The 23,865-nt window shown below is 38.1% G+C and overlaps 2 protein-coding genes across 2 annotated transcripts; one reads left to right on the forward strand and one right to left on the reverse strand.

Moving 5' to 3' along the window:
- The first annotated feature begins 1,517 nt into the window (after positions 1-1,517).
- etfdh (electron transfer flavoprotein dehydrogenase) lies at positions 1,518-10,186 on the forward strand. The gene is made up of 13 exons (XM_056257227.1): positions 1,518-1,667; positions 2,419-2,565; positions 3,137-3,366; positions 3,566-3,647; positions 3,845-3,963; positions 4,849-4,926; positions 5,251-5,397; positions 6,696-6,836; positions 8,282-8,425; positions 8,508-8,676; positions 8,765-8,947; positions 9,293-9,514; positions 9,674-10,186. The coding sequence occupies exons 1-13, from the start codon at positions 1,637-1,639 to the stop codon at positions 9,835-9,837; spliced, it is 1,857 nt and encodes a 618-aa protein (XP_056113202.1). The 5' UTR covers positions 1,518-1,636; the 3' UTR covers positions 9,838-10,186.
- A 426-nt stretch (positions 10,187-10,612) lies between these two features.
- ppid (peptidylprolyl isomerase D) lies at positions 10,613-23,864 on the reverse strand. The gene is made up of 10 exons (XM_056257228.1): positions 23,716-23,864; positions 22,883-23,023; positions 22,505-22,611; positions 21,138-21,326; positions 20,650-20,772; positions 20,315-20,421; positions 19,885-20,029; positions 11,750-11,836; positions 10,858-10,900; positions 10,613-10,749 (listed from the first exon to the last, which is right to left on the reverse strand). Exons 1-10 carry the CDS (start codon positions 23,798-23,800, stop codon positions 10,661-10,663), a joined length of 1,116 nt encoding a protein of 371 aa, XP_056113203.1. The 5' UTR covers positions 23,801-23,864; the 3' UTR covers positions 10,613-10,660.
- Between the last annotated feature and the right edge of the window lies 1 nt (position 23,865).

The raw sequence follows: 23,865 nt of genomic DNA on the forward strand, positions 1-23,865 counted from the left end.
GGGCCTTTCGAACGAGCCCACCCCCGAGGTCCAACTCGCCCGGCTCCCCGAGTTATAGCCGTTCGAAATCGGGGGTCCCAGCGAACGGCGATCCGGTAGGAGGCATCCCCGAGGCCCGCCACTCAAGAGTTCGGGCAAGGGTTCCCCTGGGACCTCCTCCCCCGAATTTGAGCTCTCTGGGTCTTTGCGTTCCAGAGATACGAGCGATTTTCTTTTGAGATCGTGACGTCACCGGCGTCCGCAATTTTGCAGCGCGCCCGATGGTTTTCTGCTAATATCTCCGCGAAAACACCACCAAAAACTATGGAACTTATATGGTTCTTTTCAGCTCGACTAGATGGTCCCAACGAGCTCGGTGCTCGCCGAATCCGTCAAGTATTCGCCGAGATATTTGCGTAATAGACGGTATTGTCTATGAGTTTGAGCACGAGCGCTCTTGTAAAATTTGGTTGCAATCCGAAACATCACCACTAGAGGCCGCTAAAAGTTACGTAGAGCACCTTTAAGTCAGCTTTGGCATTCCATAGGTGATGTGAACAAAATGATTGACAGGCCAGTTTGACAGGATGCGCATACTATGCGACAAACAATAAAGAGAAAATTGTTAAAGACACAATTTTACAACGTGACAGTATGTCCCAAGTACGCTTGTCTACTCTTCTGCTACACACTCAAAAGTTTTTTCTTTTTCTCCACAAAAACGTAGGTAGTATAAGTAGGCGAATTGGGACGCAGCAGATGTATCAAGTCTGCCTCGGCATGGAGACAGAACACAAGGTGACCCTATTGCACACTAAATAAAGTGGAAAAACAGAACTCCACTGACTGCCAACATGATGATTATGAGTGATTATTAAATAAAATGTTTAGAACATTACGTGCATACACAATCAAATGAAAGAAAGTGCAATTGTTTCCTTTCCTATTGAAACGCATATCCGAGTGAAAATACAGAGATGGACTTTATTTTGCAAGAAGAAGGATGATGATGATTTTGTTTTTAACTTATGACGTACTCGGGTAAATCATTTATAATAAATACTGCAATACTCCATAGATAAACGAGAATTGTCCATTTTGATTTAAAGGTGACTTCAAAGATTACGGGGGCACATGAGTTAATATTTTTTTTTAAATAAACTGCAATATTCAATAGAATACAAGGTAAGGCTAACGCTAATTTTCATTAAAATATTAGATCACAATGCAAAAACAATTCTGTAATGGTCCCCAAAATAGGCTTCTTCATTATTTTTATTTTACTTTATTTTTTTATTTTTTTTAAATCTTATTTTTACTCTCTCTCTGATATCAGATTGTAGAGCGCCTCCTGCGGTCGAAATTAAATGTTTGCCTGAAAGATAAACAGAATTACAGTTATGCCACGCAATCCTGAACACGTTGTAACTCTTATCAATATGAGCTCATGATCAGCAGTAAATTCCCGTTTTTTTTTCCGGCGCGTTTTTCTGACGTCATTCTGACCTGCGCAATAGACGCGCTGCTCAACTTACGTTTGTTATGACACCTATTTTGTAACAGGGTAAACAGGGGTGATATTTGTTTGTCCACACTTAATCTGGAAAACCACGGGAAGCACTTGTCCAGAGCCACAGCTGCACATTCAGCTCCGTAAATGTTTCCAGCCTGTAGATATTCCCTCCAAGGTACTGTCACACTTTCAATACCATGTAGCCTGAACGCTAGCAGAACGTTGTAAACCTTTGATTCTGTTAACCCGAAAGCATGTTTACTGTCCTGTTAAGTTGTTATTATCCATGCATGCACGGGACATGCCATGTTTCGTGTTTTAAACTGTAGGTTTATTCGGCTAGATAGCTAAAACAACCCTGTTCAGTACACAGGGAAAGTAGGGCAAAGGTCACTCGAATACAGGTCAGATGTGGCCTTGTGTCTGAAGTGAACAGTTTGATAACGCGTTCCTGCATTAAACATATGCATGAAACAGAATTTTGTGAGCAAAAAAATACAGCTTACAAGTCTGTCTGCTTCTTTTAGATGAGTAAGTTACCTTAGTTGGCCTGTTACTTAAGAGTGGATTTTGTAACAGGCAGCTTATCCTGTTATACAAAGTTGATCGATTTATTTTGAATGGCCAATACATTATATATATATATATATATATATATATACACAGTGTGTTTGTAAAACTATACTATGGGGTAATTCAATATGTAAAGTCACCATGAAATCAAAATTGAATTTTTTTTATGGAATATTGCAGTATTTATTATAAATGATTTATCCGGGCGTGCACACAATTTTTTTTCACATGCAATCTTTAGTGAAAATAACTTCCTCCTTCTCTCAGCAACATGTCTTCTCTTCTCTGATACCGTGTTTATTGGCGCGAGGGCAGAACAACCTGTCACAGAACAACCTGTTTTTTTCTTGCAGCACGGAGGTGTATACATGCACTAAAGGCGGTTCAAGCGGAGCATGTCGCACCTCAGTTGTACTCCTCACGGTGTTCCTCCTCATCTGTGCCACGAATTACCACTCATTACACAGTGTACCCCAGAGATAAGGACCCACGATGGGAAGGTCAGTTCTGTTATCTCATCAATGTATGATCCCCTTTAGAGGTGAGAGTGAACACAGAGGCTGGAGAAGTTTTGCCACATGCTGAGGAGGATAGAGATGAAGATTTTACATTGTTTTTGGATGGAACAAAGATATTCAGAATGCATTTTATTTACTGGTCTGGAAAACCTTGGAATTTATGAGAGAATTAAAACATTGGTCACAGTGTATATTAGGTGACCTTATATACTATATGCTAATATTAAATACCTACGAGACTATGGACTTAAATGTTGTTCTGGAAAATTCCCACATTTACTGCTGAGTTTGAGGTATGTTTAGGGTTAGGTGTAGACACAGTGTAAGATTATCTTGTTGACAGTAAGTCACAAATTCTAGTACAGAATCTTTAATACATACACACTGATAAAATAATTTACAAAGTTTTTTGCCTTGGAAGTCAGTATGAGAGTAATAATATTGAGTTTACTAATAAATGTGTGTATATAGTAAATAATAGACAATTCTCTATGTGATTTTTGTATTAAAAAGAGGCTCAGATGATTGTGATAGTCTGTTTTCATATTTACAGGGGTGGAAATGGAACGCTTCGCTGACGAGGCAGACGTTGTCATTGTTGGTGGCGGTCCAGCCGGCCTGTCAGCAGCCATTCGGCTGAAGCAGCTGGCCAATCAGCACGAGAAAGAGCTGCGGGTTTGTGTAGTGGAGAAGGCGTCTCAGATCGGAGCGCACACGTTGTCTGGAGCCTGTCTAGAGGTCACTTCACTCAATGAGCTTATTCCAGACTGGAAGGAGAGAGGGGTACGTACAAACAAACACATACATACTGTCCCAATTGGGGTCTGTTAACTTAACACACAAAGATTTGTAAATGCTATATTGCTTTTTTAAATGAAAAATAAACATGTATTAAAATGACTTTCAAAAATATCTGATTGTCTTGACACAAAAAATAATGTCCATGAAGGCCAAGACACTGATTTTGATTAATGTCCAACAGGCACCACTGAACACTCCAGTTACAGAAGACAAATTTTCCATTTTGACAGAAAAATACCGCATTCCTGTTCCAATATTACCAGGTAGGAGATTGACATTCTTGCATATGGCCCAATTTAGAGAGTTATACAACTGCAAACAATGAGACTTTCAAAATGTCATAACTAATAAATGGTCTTCATGTGTCACAGTGTCCTAAATGGTTTTCTATACAAACTATTAGAGCTTTTAGTACTGGTTCAGTCATATGAATGCAATTAAATGCAATTTGTGAATGCAGGACTTCCAATGAATAACCATGGAAACTACTTAGTTCGTCTGGGGCATTTTGTACGCTGGCTTGGGGAGCAGGCAGAGGAGCTGGGAGTGGAGCTGTATCCAGGCTATGCTGCATCTGAGGTCAGAATGCCTTCATTATATGAATGCTTATATTAATGATGCAGTTAACTTTTATTAATTAGACCTGCTTTTGTACTGTAATTTCTTGTAATTTCTATTGTGAGTTATGTGCTTTACTTTTTAAAGATCTGGATTGGTAACCAAAAAGTGGTAGGTTCAAACCCCACAAGATGATCCATTCACTATAATCACTGGCCCTGGAAAAAGTTACTTAACTTCAGTACTGTTGTTCCTGTAGTAAGCAGGTTTTTCATGGTCATGGAAAACTTGGAAATATCAGGAAATTTTTAAATGGTGATTTACAAATGTCATGGAAATGTCTGTGACGTACATTTGTGTAGTTATTCTCAGATTGTCTTGAAATCACACTCTGTGACTGCAGTCTCTAACACATTATTTAAAGAAAAAAATACAGGAATCAAAAACAACTGAAGTCATAGAATATAGGAGTTTACTGGTTAAAAGCAGAGGGAACACTTAATAAGGGGAAGTTGCTGTAGATAAAAGTAATGATTTAAAACAATGTTTTCGCTGCTGCACAATAAAAAGATGAAAAAAAGATAGTCACTGTGAGATAGAAAGTCATAATTTTGAAATATTTGCAGTTATGAGATATGAAGTCATATTGTGAGAGATTAAAATTCTCATTGAGAGATAAAAAGTTGCATTGTAAGACAAAGTTACTATATGATAGTTACATTATTCCATATAAAGTTGCATCTGTGAGTTATAGTCACTATTATAATTAATAAAATCAAAATTACCTTTTTTTCCCTTTTACCCGGAGGTGGGGACTTATAGAAATCGCTAAATAAGTAAATTGATTTCTTATTGTAACATCCTGTTGACTTCTGTAAACTCTTGTGAATTTGTCTTTTACACCAGGTGCTGTTTCATGAGGATGGAAGTGTGAAAGGAATTGCAACCAATGATGTTGGCATTTCTAAAGATGGGTCTCCAAAGGTTTGTCATCATCACCATAAGGTTTTATATATCAATATACCTCCCAGAACAGAATATGCAATGGAAGATGGATGAAACAGTTTTTTTCTCCCCTAAATACACATTTCAAACACACCTTTTTGATTTATGTGATTTATATTCATAAGAAAAATGCTATAAAAGTCTGCTGAATGTCCACGTCAAGGCTAGAATGATCTGAATCACAGCGGAAGATGCACTGTAATAATATATAAAAGGGTAATTCTGTTTAAAGTGATTCTGATGTGCAAATAGCATATTCATGTGCTATTACCACCACATTTCACGCTCTGTTGAACTCTACAGGATGTGTTTGAGAGAGGCATGGAGCTCCACGCTAAGGTCACTCTGTTTGGGGAAGGCTGCCACGGGCACCTGGCCAAGCAACTCTACAAGCAGTTCAATCTCAGGGAGAACTGTGAGCCCCAGACATACGCTATTGGACTCAAAGAGGTACAAGAACTTGCTTGCTTGGGTGATGCTTTAAACGTGCATACATAAACATTTCCATGTTCAGTTTGATGTCCCTTTTCACTGACAGTTGTAGTGATATCAGCTAGTTAATATTTGCACAATGGGTCATTGCTTTCATTTAAAAGTTGAGCTCATTAGTCTCATCAGCATGTAGTGTTAATGTTATTAATATTTTATATTGATATATAATACAGGGTTACGTTATAGGGATGCACTGATGTATTGACCAATAATCAGTATTGGTCGATAAAAGCAATGATTTTTACTATCGGCCATCGGACGATTGTTTAAAAACAGCCGATGATCGGTGCCGATTATATCCTGTCAATCAAAAGGGGTTGGAAAAACATTTCAGACTACAACTTTGGCTCTATTTGCCAGGTCCGTGGCTTCTCCCTACACCAAACTTTATTTGTAGCGTCCCTCCGATTCAATGATCGCAAAGAGCTTTGTGCTACTTCTGATTAAAGTCTCAGCTTTCAAATTCTGTCCATTTTATCAAGAATTTCAAACAATAAATGGCTTTTCGGTCTTAAATGCGACGACAGATCTCAGTTAGCGCAAGTTATAGCACAAAAAAAAGCATGAATGAACATCAGAAGGTATGTTGAAAGATACAGTACAACTTACAGAAATGTATCATGTCTTCTGTAATCGCTCAAGCAGTTTTTAACCGTGGAAAGATGTCAATAAAACAGCTTGTGAACAATGTCATCCAATGTTCACAGGTTGTTAGTTAGCTATACAAATACCATAGAGGAGCTTATTTACTGTCAATTATATGTATGCTTGAATACATTTTTCATGAGGACAATTGTTTATGAAAACTAACTTATGTCCAACTGAGTTGTATACAACATTTCAGTTTTTATTTGAGTGTCATTATTAAATCTGAAAATAAATAGCAGTTGAATATAAAAGTTTGGGCTTTGTTGTTAATTTTAACCTCTAGTATTATAGTAATGTACCAAATGAGATGGTTATCTTTGTAGTTTACAGCATTAGTTGGGAGAGTTTTTTTCTTTCCTTAAGAAAATCAAACTATCGATATCGTCAGATATCATTCTGAGTAATCGGCTCTTGCTATTGGCATATAAACTTAGTATTGGTGCATATATAAATTGTTCATATTAAAATAATACAATTTATATTATTAATAATGATTAATATCATTAATATATTAGTAATTATAATTGCATTTATTTTATTATTATATTATACGCTTTTAATACATAATTAACATTATTTAATATACAAAAAAACACTGCTTTTTCTAGCTTTGGGTTATTGATGAGAAGAAGTGGCACCCAGGACGGACGGAGCACACGGTTGGCTGGCCTCTGAACAGGAACACATATGGAGGCTCCTTCCTGTACCACCTCAATGAGGGAGAACCACTGGTGGCCCTGGGCTTTGTTGTAAGTCCTCTTGTTCCTGAACCTTATGGGTCAAACCCTGATTGAAGTATTTCAATGGACTTGGAAGAGTCCTCTTTGAAGCCTTAATCTTAAAACTAAATGTTCTGGATTGATGTCTTTGTCAGACTGCTTTGATCTGTAGAGACATTATTGACCTCATTCATCATGTTCTTTCATGAGCTAAAATGATGCGCAAGAGTGTGAAAAAGCTTTGAACTTTGAAATTGTTCCTGGTTATGAGGACATTTCCTCATCCTGCTGATAAAATAGCTTATCAAAATGACTTTTTTTTTTCAATCGCTTTTTAAAGAGGCATTTCATGGAATGCTTGTGATTCATAGAAACTAGTCTCAATTCCAGAAGTCTTGAGGAGGTCTGCAGTAATGACGGATACTCAGGATGGCACTAGTCTGATTGGTCACAGTTGTCTGGAGAGACAGTGCAGCGTTTGATTTTAATTTTAATTTATTTGTTTGTTTATTTGTCAGGGACCATGCACAGTTCAGGCCATGTACCAGAGTTAGCTATGCAGCTAATTTACATCTGTGGTCCCTGGGCAAAGAAAATAAAGACAATATAGACAAACATTTTGCATAAAAACAAAAGTACAGATATACAATACATGTTATAAAAAAGGTCAATGATCACATAGTTGATTCTCCTTCAGCCAAGTCTTTAAGGACATTTTATAACTGCTGAGACTTGCACAATCTCTAATATAATGTGGAATTAAGTTCCACTTTTCTACTATAGTAAATGAAAAAGCTGATTGACCAAATTTTGTCTTCCTAAATTGAGTGCTCTTACAGAAGCCCTGGTGACCCTAACATTATCTCTGCGAAATGACACACATTGATTGACAGAACTGTGTAAAATCTCATGATTGCTCTCAAATATTTTCCCTTAAGTACATTTCGCTTGCTGAGCTGTTAGTAGTACTGAGCAGTTTTGAGATATACCGTGTTGAACATGCACTACCCTTCAGAAGTCTGTGGTTAGTAGTTTTTTTTTTTTTAATTAATAATTGTATTAATCAAGGATGCATTCAAGTGATCACCATTGGCAGAAATATATTCATAATGTTGCATAAGATTTCAATTTCAAACTGCTGTACTTTTGAACTTTGTTCATCAAAGAATCTAAAGTTTCCATTAGCTTGATAATAAAAGGAATTTAATTTAGTTTAAATTGTAATAAAATTGTACTATTTTTACTGTATGTATTATCAAATAAATTCAGCTAGTGAGCATAAGACTTCTTTCAAAAACAGTGGTGTGTATGTCAGTTTATATTTAATTGTGCATTCTCATCTTGTCTTTAATATTGCTGTATCCTCAAAGCCCCGTTGTCCAGCTCGTCTTAGCAGGCAACAGTAAGGAGCTTTGCGAAGGGTCAGTGCAGTTATTCTGCTGTGGTGAACTGCAAATGTTTGTTTGTCTCCTCAGGTAGGTTTGGACTACAGTAATCCCTACCTGAGCCCGTTCAGGGAATTCCAGCGTTGGAAACATCACCCCTTGATAATGTCTACCCTGGAGGGTGGCAACAGGATAGCATATGGAGCCAGAGCCCTTAATGAAGGAGGTTTCCAGGCATGTCGGCAACTTGAAATTCTCAATATAAATTCTTCTTCTTCTTTTGTTTAACTTCTCACATCCATGATCTCCCCTCCAGTCGATTCCTAAACTGACCTTCCCAGGCGGCATGCTGATAGGGTGCAGTCCGGGCTTCATGAACGTGCCCAAGATCAAAGGCACACACACGGCCATGAAGAGTGGCATGTTGGCAGCCGAGACAGCCTTCATGAAAATCACAGATGAGAATCTGCAGTCGGAAACAGCAGGTAGCCAGCCCAGGCATCTTTGCAAATTAGCTGAGGTGTAACTCAAGGTGTCCTAGAGTATTTTTGTGTGTGCATTTTTCTCTGCTAGGTCTCTATATTCCTGAATATGAGGAAGCTTTTAAAAAGTCCTGGATCTGGAAGGAGTTGTATTCTGTGAGGAACATCAGACCATCTTTCCATAATTACTTTGGACTCTACGGAGGAATGGTATACACAGGAATCTTCTACTGGATTTTTAGAGGAAAAGAACCATGGACTCTGAAGCATAATGGTATGAACTGAGAAGCTGGTTGCTTGTTAATAACAAAAGCTTTTCCTTCAGATCATTGTATCAAAGACAACATTGCAAATAGATGCAAATTCAGTATTCTGAGCTATAAGATCATTGAACACAAAGATTATGGTAAAAAAATTACATTTTGAAAAGTTTAATTATGACCTAATTATTTTGATTATCATTGAATGGACATATGGACATGCATTTGTTTGCATTATTAATGTAAATGTGAATTTATTTGGATTTATTTAATTTAACTGATTGTATATATTTATTGAGCACAGGAAATGGGGAAAAGTGCATTTTATTTCTAATGGTAAACAAATGCTTGTCTTGTAGGTCTGGACTGTGATCAGCTGAAGCCGGCTAAGAACTGTACACCCATTGAGTACCCAAAGCCTGATGGGAAGATCAGCTTTGATCTGTTGTCATCTGTAGCCTTGAGTGGGACTAATCATGAGCATGACCAGCCAGCCCATCTGACGCTCAAAAACGACAGTGTTCCTGTGGCCCAAAACCTTGCGATTTACGACGGTCCCGAGCAAAGGTTCTGTCCGGCTGGTATGTAACCGTTTCTGCAACACTTAGCAATGGAAACTAAATGGTAACCTCCTTGTTAGACTTTTGGTTGCACACAATAATACAATATCAACATGCTCCACAAGTTGATGGAAAATTCTGGTGAACAAGCTGCCACATTTGATCCCTCCTGTTCCACAGGTGTGTACGAGTATGTTCCTCTTGAGACGGGCGATGGCATGAGATTACAGATTAACGCACAGAACTGCGTCCACTGCAAGACCTGCGATATAAAAGACCCCAGCCAGAACATCAACTGGGTTGTGCCTGAGGGCAGCGGGGGACCAGCATATAACGGCATGTGATTTCAGCATTACATATTTTTATTATCATCATTACTGGGGAACATTGCACAGGTTCATAATCAATGCTTTTAAAGACTTGAGAGTCCTTCTGATGTGCCTAAGGGACAGAATGTCCTCGTATCCTGTGATATGAGCTTGAAGTGTAATTACATAAAGTGGCTTTGCATATTTCAGGTTTGATCAAATTGTATGAATTTTACATATAACATCTGTCTAAGGAATGTGTCATAAAAGACAAAGGATCGTGTTGGATTGACAACCAAAGGGACGTTTTAGGTCACCATGATCCAGTTAACTGTAAACTGACAGTTTTGTATATATTATCAAAGTTGGAAAACTAACTGGTAGAGAAATAAATTAATTGTCACAATCTGTTTGTTGGTTTGTTTTCTAGAACTACAAACACAATCTTAAACATGAATCTTTGAACATATTAATTGTTTTAATCCATCCACACAACTAACATGGCTATTTCCAATTTCACAAATAAACAAATGTTTTGCTGTTTTATTCAGCGCTCGATAGAATGAATGAACAGCAGTTAAGACAAATGAACCCAGCAATTTTTCTTTTTGCAAAGTCACTCTTTAGGGTCAGCAATCTTGGTCAGCTCACTAAAAATGCACTGAAACTTTGTTCCTTAACTCATCTCACACATGGTACAGATCATATGAAGCTCTTTCCAAACCTTAATTTTTAACTTAAATTAGAGACTTCAAGGCTTTTTTTTTTAAACCCAGCTATACACTTACGTTGCACTTGTGTCTTAGTAAGTGAACATATGCAGGTAGGGCGGTGTGGAGTGAGGTCACTGCAGTTTCCTTTACGCAAACATTTTGGCGTAAATCTTCTTTTCTTTCTCCTTCTCTTCTTTCACTTGCTTCTTCACTTTCAGCATTTCATTTCCAATTGCTTGAATCAGGGAAAGGGAAATGTTAAAGAAGAAAACAATTCACAAATCATAATCAAAGATATTTTTAAACTAAATTTAACAAATAGATTTGTAAAGAGCTGGTTAACCTTTGTCATCTGGTGCAATCTCCTGTGCTTTCTTCAGATCAATCTGCATTTAAAAAGACAAAAGGTAAGTGCTCTGAAAATACCCAGAAACAAATTGTCATGTAAATGAGAGCAATTTTCTAATATTGAAAGACTGATTCATTGAAATACAGTAAAACGTTCTGACATTTTACCTCGGGTCTTTGTGCTGAGTTGAGTAAGTGGAGTGATTCGGTCTAACAGAATGTTATTTTAGTATCATTGTGCTATTATAGTTTTTACTAATAGTTTGAAATGTTTTTTTTTGTGTGTGTGTGTGTAATGTCCGTAGTTATTATTCATTTTTATTTTAGTACATCAAGTTTAACTAAATTAAAATGAGAAATGTTTCCTTGGTAACTAGCTGAAATAGTCTTTCCTATTGACTTTCCTGAATAACAAGTCCTGTTTACTAGTTCTAAATTAAACTATCAAAGATAATTAATAATGCATCATTTTTTGAAGCCTGAAAGCTCCAATCTATTTTCCACCAGCATGGATAAAAAAGAAATACCACATCCTTCATAATTTCTTCTTTTATGTTCCATGGAAGAAAGTCATACATGGTTTGGAACGACATGAGGGCGAGTAAGTGATGCCAGAATTTCATTGTTTGCTTTAAGGTGTTTAGGCCAGTGGTTCTCAAACTATTTATCAGAGAAGTAAAATAAAATAAATCTAATTGACCAAAAGCACCAAGATCAATTAACATTCTTCTAAAGTCTCTTTACCTACAATGAGCACTAGAACTGTAAGAAACTATTTCCCCAAAATTGCGGTCTACTCGTTTTTTTTGCTTGCCATCCTAAAAAGTTTGAGAACCACCGATTTAGAGTGAGATAAATGTGTATTTCACTCAGTGTAGTGTTTGTACCATGGCCTTGTTGAATTCTTTAAGCCCCTGCCAGGCTTGAGCTCTCCTGAACAACGCTTTAGTGTTTGACTGGTTCAGCTCCAGAGCCTGAGAAAAAAAATATTACCATGTTATAATAAATAAAACTAGCCTGACTTCGTCATACTCATATTCTAGTCAGAATGTGAGTCTGATACTGCTCCATAGGGCTTTGATTATGAGGCGTGTCTTAACCGAACCAGGGGAAAAAAAACCGCAGCAACGCAGTAAGTGTTTTTTTTATGAGCTACAAAGTTGTCATCAGAACTCAACTGCACGCACGCTGGAAGAAGTAGTAAAATAATGAGTGTTGCTTCTTTTACTTGGTCCTCCATGAGTGCGACCAAAGGAAAAACCACAACGACCACAGGGTTTTCATTGCGTCCCATCTTCTTAGCGACCATCGGAGCCAGCTGATAAAATAAACTTTTGCCGAATCCCGTAGGAAGGACGGCAAACACATCTTTCCGATCGACAAATGCCTTGATTGCAGTTCTGTTCATCTTTTAAAATGAATGCGCTGTCGATTTCTTTTACAACAGACGCGATAGCGGAATCTCTACATCTCAGTTCTCCAGCTGCAGTCATCTGTGAGGGAAACCAGTTCAACCCAAGCGCTCTTTGATAACGTGATGATTACGTAACTGCAGATCATCTGTCCATCATCGTATAAAGCCCGCCCTGGCAATTTGATTGGCCCGACGATTTCTGAACCGATCATAATTACTCCTTAATGGATCGAGTCCAGACCGAACTTCCCGACCAAAAAATGTTGTGTGCTGGGTTCGGGCTGGCATCCAGGCTAAAATAAAACATCACAATCACCAAACAAACCAGTAGAAAATACAGTTTTACGGTGTGTTCACACTTGGCAAGATTGGTTCGATTAAAGCAAACACTGGGCGTGATCCCTCTTATTTCGGTTCATTTGAAGTGTAAATTTAATTGTGAACGCAGCTATCCTTTTCAGTGGGACTCGGTCCGCTTCCAAACAAACTCTAGTGCGGTCCGACTGAAATAGGAATGCAACACGGACCAAAGACATCTAAATTAACCAAAAACAGGATGTAATGTCACAAGATGTGACCCTTAAAGGTCCCATGACATGAAATTTTCACTTTCTGAGGTTTTTTAAAGCTGCAGTCCGGAACTTTTCCTCTTTGTTGCCATCTCTCTGTTCGAAATCTGTAACTGCAGTGATTCGCGGAATTATTATCTTTACGTGGGTTGTAAATCGGCATGAAACAGCGCGGATGAACACAGTGCTTTGAGGCGAGTGCTGCTGTCAGTCACCGCGCTGTGTGGATATAATGTCATACAGAATCACAGATTCACTTTTTGAAAGTTTGACCAACATAAGAATTTTCATAAGAAAATGTCTTCTGAACAAGTAAGTAAAATCCATTTTTGTTCTGACCAACTAAGGGGGAAAAAGCATTCGACATGATAAGCTTCGTTAGATTTAATCAACGTGATTTACAGCAACCGTGCAAATTATAGCCTACTTTGTTCTCAAATTGTTCATGTTAACAACATCAGCATTGCGTTACTAATGTTAAATTTAATGTGTTTTATGGTTAGCAGCTACCTGTGTAGTTCAGAATTCATATTCTCCATAATAGCAAAACGAGAAAGGCACAACAAAGGAAACTCCATAACTGTGTGAATTAAGAAAACGTACTGTTACACGATTGAACTATTGAAATGTCTTACTTGTTCAGCAGAAAAAGGCCGTCTCTTCTTCCGTTTTGAACCCCTTCAAAACACGGAGTTCAAGCACTTTTCAAAAGCCCCGCCGATGTTTAAAGCCTTGTGTTCGCATGAGACAGTTTCTTTCTCTTTCTCTAGCCACCTTAAATCCGAAGTACGAAGTCTTTTGGGTTTTATAACTGCTGAATCTCCAGTTGACACTGATGATTGTTGTTTGGATCTTTCTGGATGCCATAAGTTTAATTATGTAAAGTGCTGCGAGAAAAGCCTATACATCTAAACATCTCGTCACGCGCAGTATAGCCGGCTATAGCCGAAACTCCTTCTTTATGTGTACGGGTGTGACGTCATGACGCAAAGACATGCTCGAATTTCCCGCGGAAACCCACCAGTACCACTGGAATTAAAATCATTATTACAAGCTAACCGTTTTGAATCTAGCTATGGCAAGCAGATAGTTTTGACCACTGGCAGAATACGTTTTTTTTTTATATAATTATTTTGGATTATTTTTAACTTAAAAAAGTTACGGACTGGAGCTTTAACATTAATATGAGTTCCCCTAGCCTGTATATGGTCCCCCAGTGGCTAGAAATTTCAATCGGTGTAAACCGAGCTTTGGCTATCTTTCTCTGCCTTTGAGAAAATGAAAGCTCAGACGGGCTGATCTTGAATCTCCTCCGTATGAGGTCATACGTAGGAAAGGTAACCTCCCCTTTCTCTGCTTTGCCGCCCAGAGAATTTGGCTCGCCCATGAGAAAATGAACTAGGAAGTACGAACGCGATTTGAGTTTTTCCTCGAGAGATATCATGGCTTGCAAACGAGCGAAGCATGGCAGTTGATCAGTGTTCGGATGTACAAATGAACACAAAAGTATTTTTTAGTTCCTTCATCCGAGCCTCTGAAGAAACAATGGGTTCATTTTATTTTCTCTGGAAATGCGCCGACACAACTTCCCAAAGTTTTGTATGGTCCAAACATTTCACCGACGACTGTTTCCTCAACTTGGGCCAATACAGAGCTGGCCTCGATGAACGACTGAAAATAAATCGATTGAGCAAAGCAACAATTTCTGATGTGTACGTTAGCCTAATTGTTCAAGTTCAGACAGGTAAGTTAATCTTTCTCTCAAAATCGTTCAATACTGTTTATGCATCAGTAAGTCAAGCCAGTGACTAAAATATCAACTTCACATCGTTTCTGTTAGTAGGATGAAAATAATCTTATTTAAATTGTGAACAAATTATATACAGAAAGCGATCAAAGAACAATCTTTCCAAACAGCGCGAGTTTATCTGGACAACTCGTTATGAAATCAATTGCGCACGTTACACTGCACAACAAAGCTCTTACTGTATGTACATCATCATGTTTGCATTGGTGAAAGCATTAGAGAGAGTGCAGAAACTGCTTTGCAATGATAAGATCTTCATTCTCGCGATCAACAGACTCATCTGCTCAATGCTCATCACGGCAACATTTTGGCTGCGTTTACACTTGGCATTAACATGCGATCACCGTGATCCGATCAAGCAGATCGGATCATTAGCCAATCAGGACATGGTGCATTTATATTTGTTCACATTAAGCAGCCTCTGTATCTGGATAACCGATCAGATTTCTGTTTCCCGCATAATATTTAAATCAGGTCTGTGGCACGACACCAGATTAATAGTAAAGATGATACAAATTAAACAACATCCCAATTGCTTTCACTCACTCACTTTACTTTCATATGCAATCTCCATTAATTAGATCAAATTATATTTTTTGAAAGAAGGAATACTTCCAGAGTTGATCTTACAAAAATAACTGGGTTGATCATGTTAAACAAGTCACATTATCTGGGTTTAAGGTTGCGTGCAATGACTATATTGACAGAAATGGGAGATTGATAAACATGCTGAAACAATAAAAACATTAAACATTTAAAACATTAAAAAATTCCGATTATTCCTCTGGCAAGTGCAGCTCTTCATTAAGATCTCATGACTGACTGTGAGTGTACAGGCGATCGCCTCGTTCAGATAATGTTGCACAATTAAAATGAAAAATGACACACATAAATAAACTGTTTTAAAGATTGACGTTTATTGTTCAAATAAGTTTAATTTCGTGTCTAAACTGCGTCTGGCCATTACTTTCTGACAGGCACGCGGGGAGACTGGGCGGGGATTTAAATACGTTCACCTGTGAATGCAGACACGATGGCTGGATTGCGTTTACATTACACTGAGATCCGATCACAATGCGTCCTCGACTACCTCCGAACCGGGAAACGCTGATCGGATAACATTCCGATCAGATGTGCGTTTACACTTGTCTTTTCAATGTGTATGTGGACAACATCCAGATACAGGTCGCATGTTAATGCCAAGTGTAAACGCAGCCTTTATGTGATGGGAATAGAGGGAATGCATTAACGTCACTTTCCCGCCGGAACACGCCCCCCTCAGCCGGACTGAGTGGCAAAAGAGCTGCTGCGTGGCAGGAGTTAATAGGGGAAACTGCGAAAACGTGGGTTAAACAAACTATTATCAGTTTAAACTAAAAGTTGGACTCGATATAGTGTTCCTTACAACTTATCAAAGATCCAGTGATCCATGGATATTGACATGCAGCCAGGAATCGCGTTTCCTGACATTTATATGCCTGATTTCGACGCCGGGGAAATAAATTACGAAAATTTGCCTGTAAACGTTTTATATAAATACAACATAGATAGGTCTAAATCCGAGTGATTACTTACATTAATGTTATACTGTATACCATCATATCGTCCAGCCCTAAAACTTGTATAGTTTTTGTCAGTGTTTATTTAAAAACATCCAATAATGCAGAATATAGTCTGTTCTGTAGCTTTTTGCAGTCTGTAAAAATATACAGTACCTCAGATTTCTGGTCAAATCTAGTTGTAGAGTCAATCGCAAAGCTCTTTCCCGTTTTAGATGTGTTTTGTGTGTTTTTCACAGCATTCACGCTGAAAACAAATGCTGCCGCTCAGTCTTTTTGCCACTTAGTGGGCGTGACCACATTCACTCCGGCCGACGGTGACGTCATGCGCATACCCTCTATAGATCTAAATACTTTAAAAACATCTCACGATTCGTTAATCTCGATAGCTGTAATAGTAAAAACGTATAATAGCTGTAGTAAAGGTATTCGAGAGAGTTTCACATGTAATATGTAGCTATTTCATATGCAAGCATGTCAGCCAATCACAGCAGTGTCTGGTTACACTCAATCCCACACCGACACGCCCCTTCAAACAGAGCGTTCAAATCAGACGGTAAAATCAGGCTAGGAAAAATGCCTTTTATTTCTAAATTATGACTATTTTTTTATCTAAAAAACATACTAACATTATAAGGGTAACCCAGGAAACATTATAAAATAATAAAATAACCCCATGTCATGGGACCTTTAAAAGGACCTGGTTCTTTTGGTTATAGGATCTGCACTGCCCACTACAGTTCAGTACAGGTGTCATAACCGTCGTCTCCTTGCAGCACATCTTTGGTGTGTGACTCCTTTACGCATTTTATAAGTTCTCAGCTAGTAAATATACCACCATATGCATTTAGACATACAACAAGCGCATTTAATAGGGCTGGGTATCGATTCAGATGTTCAAATTCGATTCGATTTCGATTCACAAGCTCACAGTTCGATTCGATTTCGATTCTCGATTCGACTATAATGAATATAGATGTAATACAAATCTCAGTCTAAATATCAGTTATCATTTTTTAGACAATTTTCTATTACATTGACCTCACCTAAATGTTTGTTTTTACAATGGGGTAATTTTTTTGTTAAGAGTTTATGCAACACATGGAAGCTTGATTTCAATCTTTGAATTAAATTGAAAAAAGTAGCACAAATAAATACAATAGAATAGGCCTAAAGACACAAATAAAGAGACATAAAAAGAAAAGTTTTTGGGTAGGTCAGAAATACTACAGAAACTGAATAAAGTAATCCAATGTAAAATAACACTGGATAGTCTTTTAGTCCTGACTGAATTAAATATAGGGCTGGGTACCGAGTTCGGTACTTTTTAGGTACCGACCGAATTGCCTCGATACTACCGAGTATCGAAACATGTCTTGTTTTTCGGTACCACATTTCGGTACCTAAGTGGTTAATCTCGTCAACGTCAGTGAAACAATAAGCATGCAGCATGATTGGCTGTGGCGGAAAAACACTAGTTTACGCGGCTGCCCAGAGACGCGGCTCGTCGCACGTGAGGCTGCAGTGTGTGTGTGTGTGTGTGTGTGTGTGTGTGTGTGTGTGTGTGTAAGCGTGCGTCCCAACCCAGATAGATAGAAAATATGTGGAAATGATCCAAAGTGTACCTATGTCATGTGCCAGACTCGATGCCAGATGCACGCGATGCAATATTTTCGACAAGATCATTGCTGCCAAGACCGGCAACAGGGTAAATCTAGGCACTGAAGCGCACAAAATACCCTTGAGAGTAATGGTGTTCACATCGAACGCGAATAGAGCGTCAAATACGCGTCTATCGCGTCTAGTTCGACGCTTGAATCTTTAGCTCGAGTTCAAATTTTTCAACTTGCGTGGAAGACGTTCGCGGCAAACGCGTCGCCCAATTCGCGTCATTCGCGACGCCCGGCGCGAATGATGCGTCTATTCGCGTCGTTGCATTGACTATGTATGTAATCTACTCGCACAAATAATTAAATTCGCGTTCGGTGTGAACACACCATTAGTAAACAACTGTTCATTAATAAACAATTAAAATATCTCCTTGCTATTGTTTCCACATCCATAATCATTAGGCTACTTTTGCCAGTGCTTTGCTGCAAGCTTCACGTGCAGGTATATATCCCGCCCCCCAGTAGCCTATATTTAATTTAATTCACATTTATTTGTATAGCATTTTTCACAATACATATCGTTTCAAAGCAGCTTTACAGAAAATGCATGTCTAAATTACAATTTAGAGTGATCTGTTATCAGAGGTGACAGTGTAATGCATTTCAATTAATTTTCATTCAGTTTCATCGTTAATTAATGCATTAAGTTAAAGCAGAAACAATGAGCTCATTGAAGTAAAGAATACATGTTGTTAAATGATTAGGAAACATAGAAAACTTTAGCATTGGTGCTTTTTTACATACTCAAAATATGAGTGTAAAAAAGTCAACAAACTGAAAAAAAAATTAGGTAATGTTATATTGTTAAACCTGGTTACATAAAATTGGTATCGAAAAAAGTATCGTTCAGGAACCGGTATCGAAGTCAAGGTATCGGTATCGAACATTTTGTTACGATACCCAGCCCTAAATACATAGGCTATTAATTCTGATTCCTTACAATTAATGCTATATTTTGTTGTTTTGACAACAAAATGAACGACAGACACATATGGCTGCGTTCACTTTAAGAGCTAGTGCACGGATCCATTACTGTTTCATTATACTGTCTGTGACACGCGTTTTATGCTTATTTAAGACATAACCGACTGTCTTTACGAGGTTACTCGCCAAGACCAGAGTTTTGACATCATTTTGCGTGTTTTTAACTGTTAAAGCGATATAATCCACGAAAAAAAACTTTTGTTACTGGCGAGCTGTTTGTGAGGCGGATTTAGGCTGTATGTGCACGCAGTGAAAAACATGCGCGAGCACAGGATAGTTTAAAATTGCTTGAATGATTAAACTGGTAAAACTTAAAAAAGACGTGAAAATGATAAACGTTAGTTACGATGCAATGCTGGCCCGATTGTGCAAGTGAATCATGTCCCGACTCCTAAACACGAGTGTGTATATAATTAGTCTCTGGTGTGTATCGACGCCTGCAGCGCTTGACGCTTGCCTTGTGCAGAGAGAGAAGACGCAGCACCGCGAGCCCTGAATATGGAAAAAATCGATTTGTGGCCGTTGAGAATCGATTTTGAATCGACCACATTTTAAAAAACGATTAATCGAAAAATCAATTTTTTTTGCCCAGCCCTAGCATTTAACCCAGAACACAGCATTGTTTTAAATGTTTGGTCTTTAAATTATACATCCTAAAATCTGTCCAATTAGCTTGTGACCTTATTCTTCTACCTTTTATTCTGTATCTTTAGATTCTGTGTTAAAATAACAGAATGTTATTGTATAATTTTCTTTTTTGGTCCAGACCTAAAGAACTACAAGTGTGAACACACCCTTACAGGCCCTTTTGAGAAATTAGTCAACTTATTCTATTTCAACTGTTCCCTAAATAGAGAGACAGTGCATCTGGTAATCTAAAAATGGCAGCGACCATGACAAGGTTATTTCAAGTGCAGTGAATGGCTGAGATGAGTTGTTATAAAAAATCTTATATCCTCTAACCCCAATGCAACTGGACACCGTTCAGACGCCTCAAATGTCAGAAGATCCCATGTTACCTCATCACAGCTCTCGAGTGCTTCTTGCCAGAGTTTGAGTTTGAGCTTGCAGGCGGCCGTGTTGAGAATGCAGCTCAGGGCCGTGGGCTCCAGCTTCTTTTGGGCACTATCGTCGTCTAAGATGTTGCCACAAAACTCTAGATACCTGTGGACCAAAGTAACCTTTAGTGACATTGCTGATTTACAATGATGCATACAGACATGTCACATTCACAAATGTTATAAGCAACATTTACTTTAGATTACACAGTGAGAGATCTTGCATATCAAGCAGGTGCTTAAAGGAATGTCATCATGACATGTGAGTACATTTGAGAAAAGAAAACTCAGCTATAACAGCATTTTTTCAAAGGTTTGACACATTGAAATCAAGTCTAGAAAGCTGGATGTAATGAAATAATGAGGCTTAATGGCAGACTCGAGTGTTCACCTGAGAGCTTTTGAATATTTCAATATGGCTGACTGCCAGTTCTGAGCCTTGAAGAAATTATTCCCGATGTTTTTCACATCCTCTGCCACAGAAAAGACTTGGTTTGTCTAGAAAGAGAACAGATTAAGTTTTGTTTGATTTGACAAATTTATATTTTTAGCATGTGAAATTTCAGCTATCATAGTATAATACTGTGTAATATAAGTTTTATATATATGTGTGTGTGTTATTTTGAGTTGCAAATCGCAAAGGGCCATACCTACAAACACAATATTAACTTGTCATTTAAAGTTTATAAGCTTGTATATGCATATTTTGAAATATTATATATATACATCTTTAAAGTCCACGTCAGAGTCCTCAGGGAAGTCTGGGTATGCGTCTCCTGAGCCGTCGTTAGGTGCGATGCCCCAGTCATCTCCCGCTTTATGTTCTCCACATTCAGCAATGACGCAGGGCTGAGAGAGAGACAGTTACAATCAATCTAAATATTCATATTCAATTGCTCACTGGAAAAAGGAAAATGCATTTTCTGTTTCCTTACTGGAGAGAGAAATGGTCACACACAATGTCAACTCCTTTCAAAAAGCTCATTTATCACACTAGCTAGTTCACCTGTGCAGAACAGGTGGCAGACTAAATTTCATGACTATTAAATCTTGATAATGGTGACTAAATGCCTTTAAAAGATCTCAGACACACCTGTCCTTCAGGACCAGTTAAGATCTCGGTCGCGTTATATTTCTAAGCATGGTAGCAGATGTCACAACGTCATGATGCGTTTAAAGAGTAAAAAATGTTTGCATGCATTTAACATGGTCACCTTCACAGGATTGTCTTCCTTTGTTTCCAGCCCCTCCAGCTTCTTCACCACCCCCATTCCTTTCACCACCTGGCCAAAGACAACATGTTTGTCGTCCAGATGCGGCGTGGGAACCGTGGTTATAAAGAACTGTGAGCCGTTGGTGTTGGGGCCGGCGTTGGCCATGCTGAGCAGCCCCTCTCTGTCGTGCTGGGGGGAGAGACACAACCATTAATGAAGCACCACTTCATTCAAGAGAAACACAAGGTGTATCTACTGTATGTCTCATTTATTCCTCAGAGCAGACACCAGGAAATTAGCGGATGCCTCAGGGAGATGAATCAAGGGCTGTGTTTGGTATATTTAATCTCAGAGCAATTTCTGAGCAACTACGCAGACTGATGGATTTGGTTAATTAAACGAAAGGTTCACTAAAAATAAAAATTCTGTCACTGAATATGTGCATCGAACAAGGTTTGACGTTCATTAGAGATGTGTGGGTGGTGTGACCAGAATCCTATATCATGTTTTCCAGCGTGAACATTCTGCTAAACTACTTCTGTGTTACAGGATATGAACAACATGAGGGTGAGTAAATGATGAGACTTTTTATTCTTTACAGCAAAGGTCAGCCGGAACCGGGAACACTTCCCATAACACCTGATGTACTCGTTATATCATAAGAAGAATGGCATCTATACTAATATTAGTCTCTCTGTTTATCCGGAGGTTTACCGTACTAGTACCAGATGAAGGACCTGCGCCTAGACACGAACACAACGCAGCCTTGAAGTGTCAGCAGAGACCGCGTCAACTAGACTATCTCCTGCGAAGGCCTCATCGACACGACAAAAGTTTAGTTTTTTTAACGACAAATGTTTTTCCTCTGTACAGATGAAAACTTTATCAAAATGACACACGCAAACGACTAAAAACACTGTATTATGCATCCCAGACAAGTAATTGGCAATGTCACTTTCTAAAGAAAGACTACGCGTCCGCACACAAACGCGCATGCATATATAGACTAAATAGTAACACGTGCATGCCGTTTTCAAAAACTTGCACTTTGAAAACTACTTCAAAGTTTGCATTCTAAGGCCACCAAAACGCTGTTGTCGTGTAAATGAAATGGCCAGAACACATTAAAACACATTTCACTGTTTTCAGTTGAAATTTCTAATTTAATAACTCATGATTTTCACAACGGAAATGAATCAATTAAAAACTTAAGCTAGACAATGACTTTCTTCTAGAGCTGCAGTACAGCCAAAACAAACTTTGTTGCATTCATTTCCTATTATCACTGTAAAGCTGCTTTGAAACAATCTGTATTGTAAAAAGAACTATATAAATTAAGCTGACTTGACAAAGCAGCTCTGTGGTACCTTGTAGTGAAAGTTTTCATCCTCAAACTTGTCCCCGTAGATGCTCTCTCCTCCAGTTCCATTCAGATTAGAAAAATCTCCACCCTGGACCATAAATTTTTTGATGACTGAAGGGTACAATAAGAAATACAAAGTTGATTAATTGTTTTATAGAGGGTCAATTTTCAGGTTATCCTTTTAAATGATCATACTTAATGTGACTAATAACTAAGACTATTTTGCAAGCACGACATGAGCAATGAAATATTCTATAGCTGGCATATATATATAAAAAAAAAAAGCTTATTCACTATAATAATTTATGACTTTCCCAGGCCTAGCCCTGCGCATTAGATCATTATACACATCTCCATGGAAACGGGAGGTCAGGACACTCACTGCGGTGGAATGGACAGCCCTTGAAGTGCAGCGGTTTTCCGGTGCTTTTACCAATCCCTTTCTCACCGGTACAAAGAGCACGGAAATTCTCTGCAGTTTTAGGGACCACATCAGCAAAGACCTCAAACACTATACGGCCAACTGCAAAGAGAAACAAAAACATCAGGAATTCATTATTATCAGATATTTAGTCATCAGGTGATATGTGGCTGCATATTATGACCACTATTATTTATTTATTTTTTTAAGGATTTTATCTGACCATATTGAATTTGCTTTACAGATATCAATAAAATCAAAATCTACAGTTTAACTTCCAAAAGAGTTACTCACTATAACTGAAGAGTAGAAATGAGAAGTGCTGTCATCTTTTCTTCTTATTTATTGCATTTTTTGTTATTTTTTTTTGTTATTTGTTTTGTTACTGATTTTGGGTTTGGTTTGGTTTGAGAAAGATGGAAAATATATCTTCACATGTTAAAAATCACACATATGTACACTCAATTGTGATATTCTAATAAACGTAATTACAATCTTTAAAAGACGTGCGAGTTTAATATTGTATCCCATATATTACGATATATGAAGTAGAGGACAAAAAATGTACTGCACAACAGCAATGACTCGTGTATATAATACAGAAAACACTCAGTTCAATGGCAAAACGGGAAAATGCATGTTGCTTTTCTAAATAGTAGTGTCCCTAGTTGAGTTCAGTGCATTTATTTATTAATTCCTTTTCTTTCTTCTAAGCAGCAGTTAAGAGGCATGTGGCAGCAGACGGAGGCATGGAGTCATTCAGCTTCTTTCTAAAGATAACAAAAGATTCTGACCTCTTTCACCATCGATATCTACGTCAAAGAATACCCGAGGGTTGTCTGAATTTCCAGGCTTGGCATCAGGAGTCGGGTTTGACATTTTCTTGGATTTTGATAGGCAAAAGGGTCCAACTCTGACTGGATGGGGTAACTGGAATATTCTGT

This window comes from Rhinichthys klamathensis, unplaced genomic scaffold (genome assembly GCF_029890125.1).
Source record: "Rhinichthys klamathensis goyatoka isolate OS25496 unplaced genomic scaffold, OSU_Roscu_1.1 h1tg000136l_1, whole genome shotgun sequence".
NCBI lineage: Eukaryota > Metazoa > Chordata > Actinopteri > Cypriniformes > Leuciscidae > Rhinichthys > Rhinichthys klamathensis.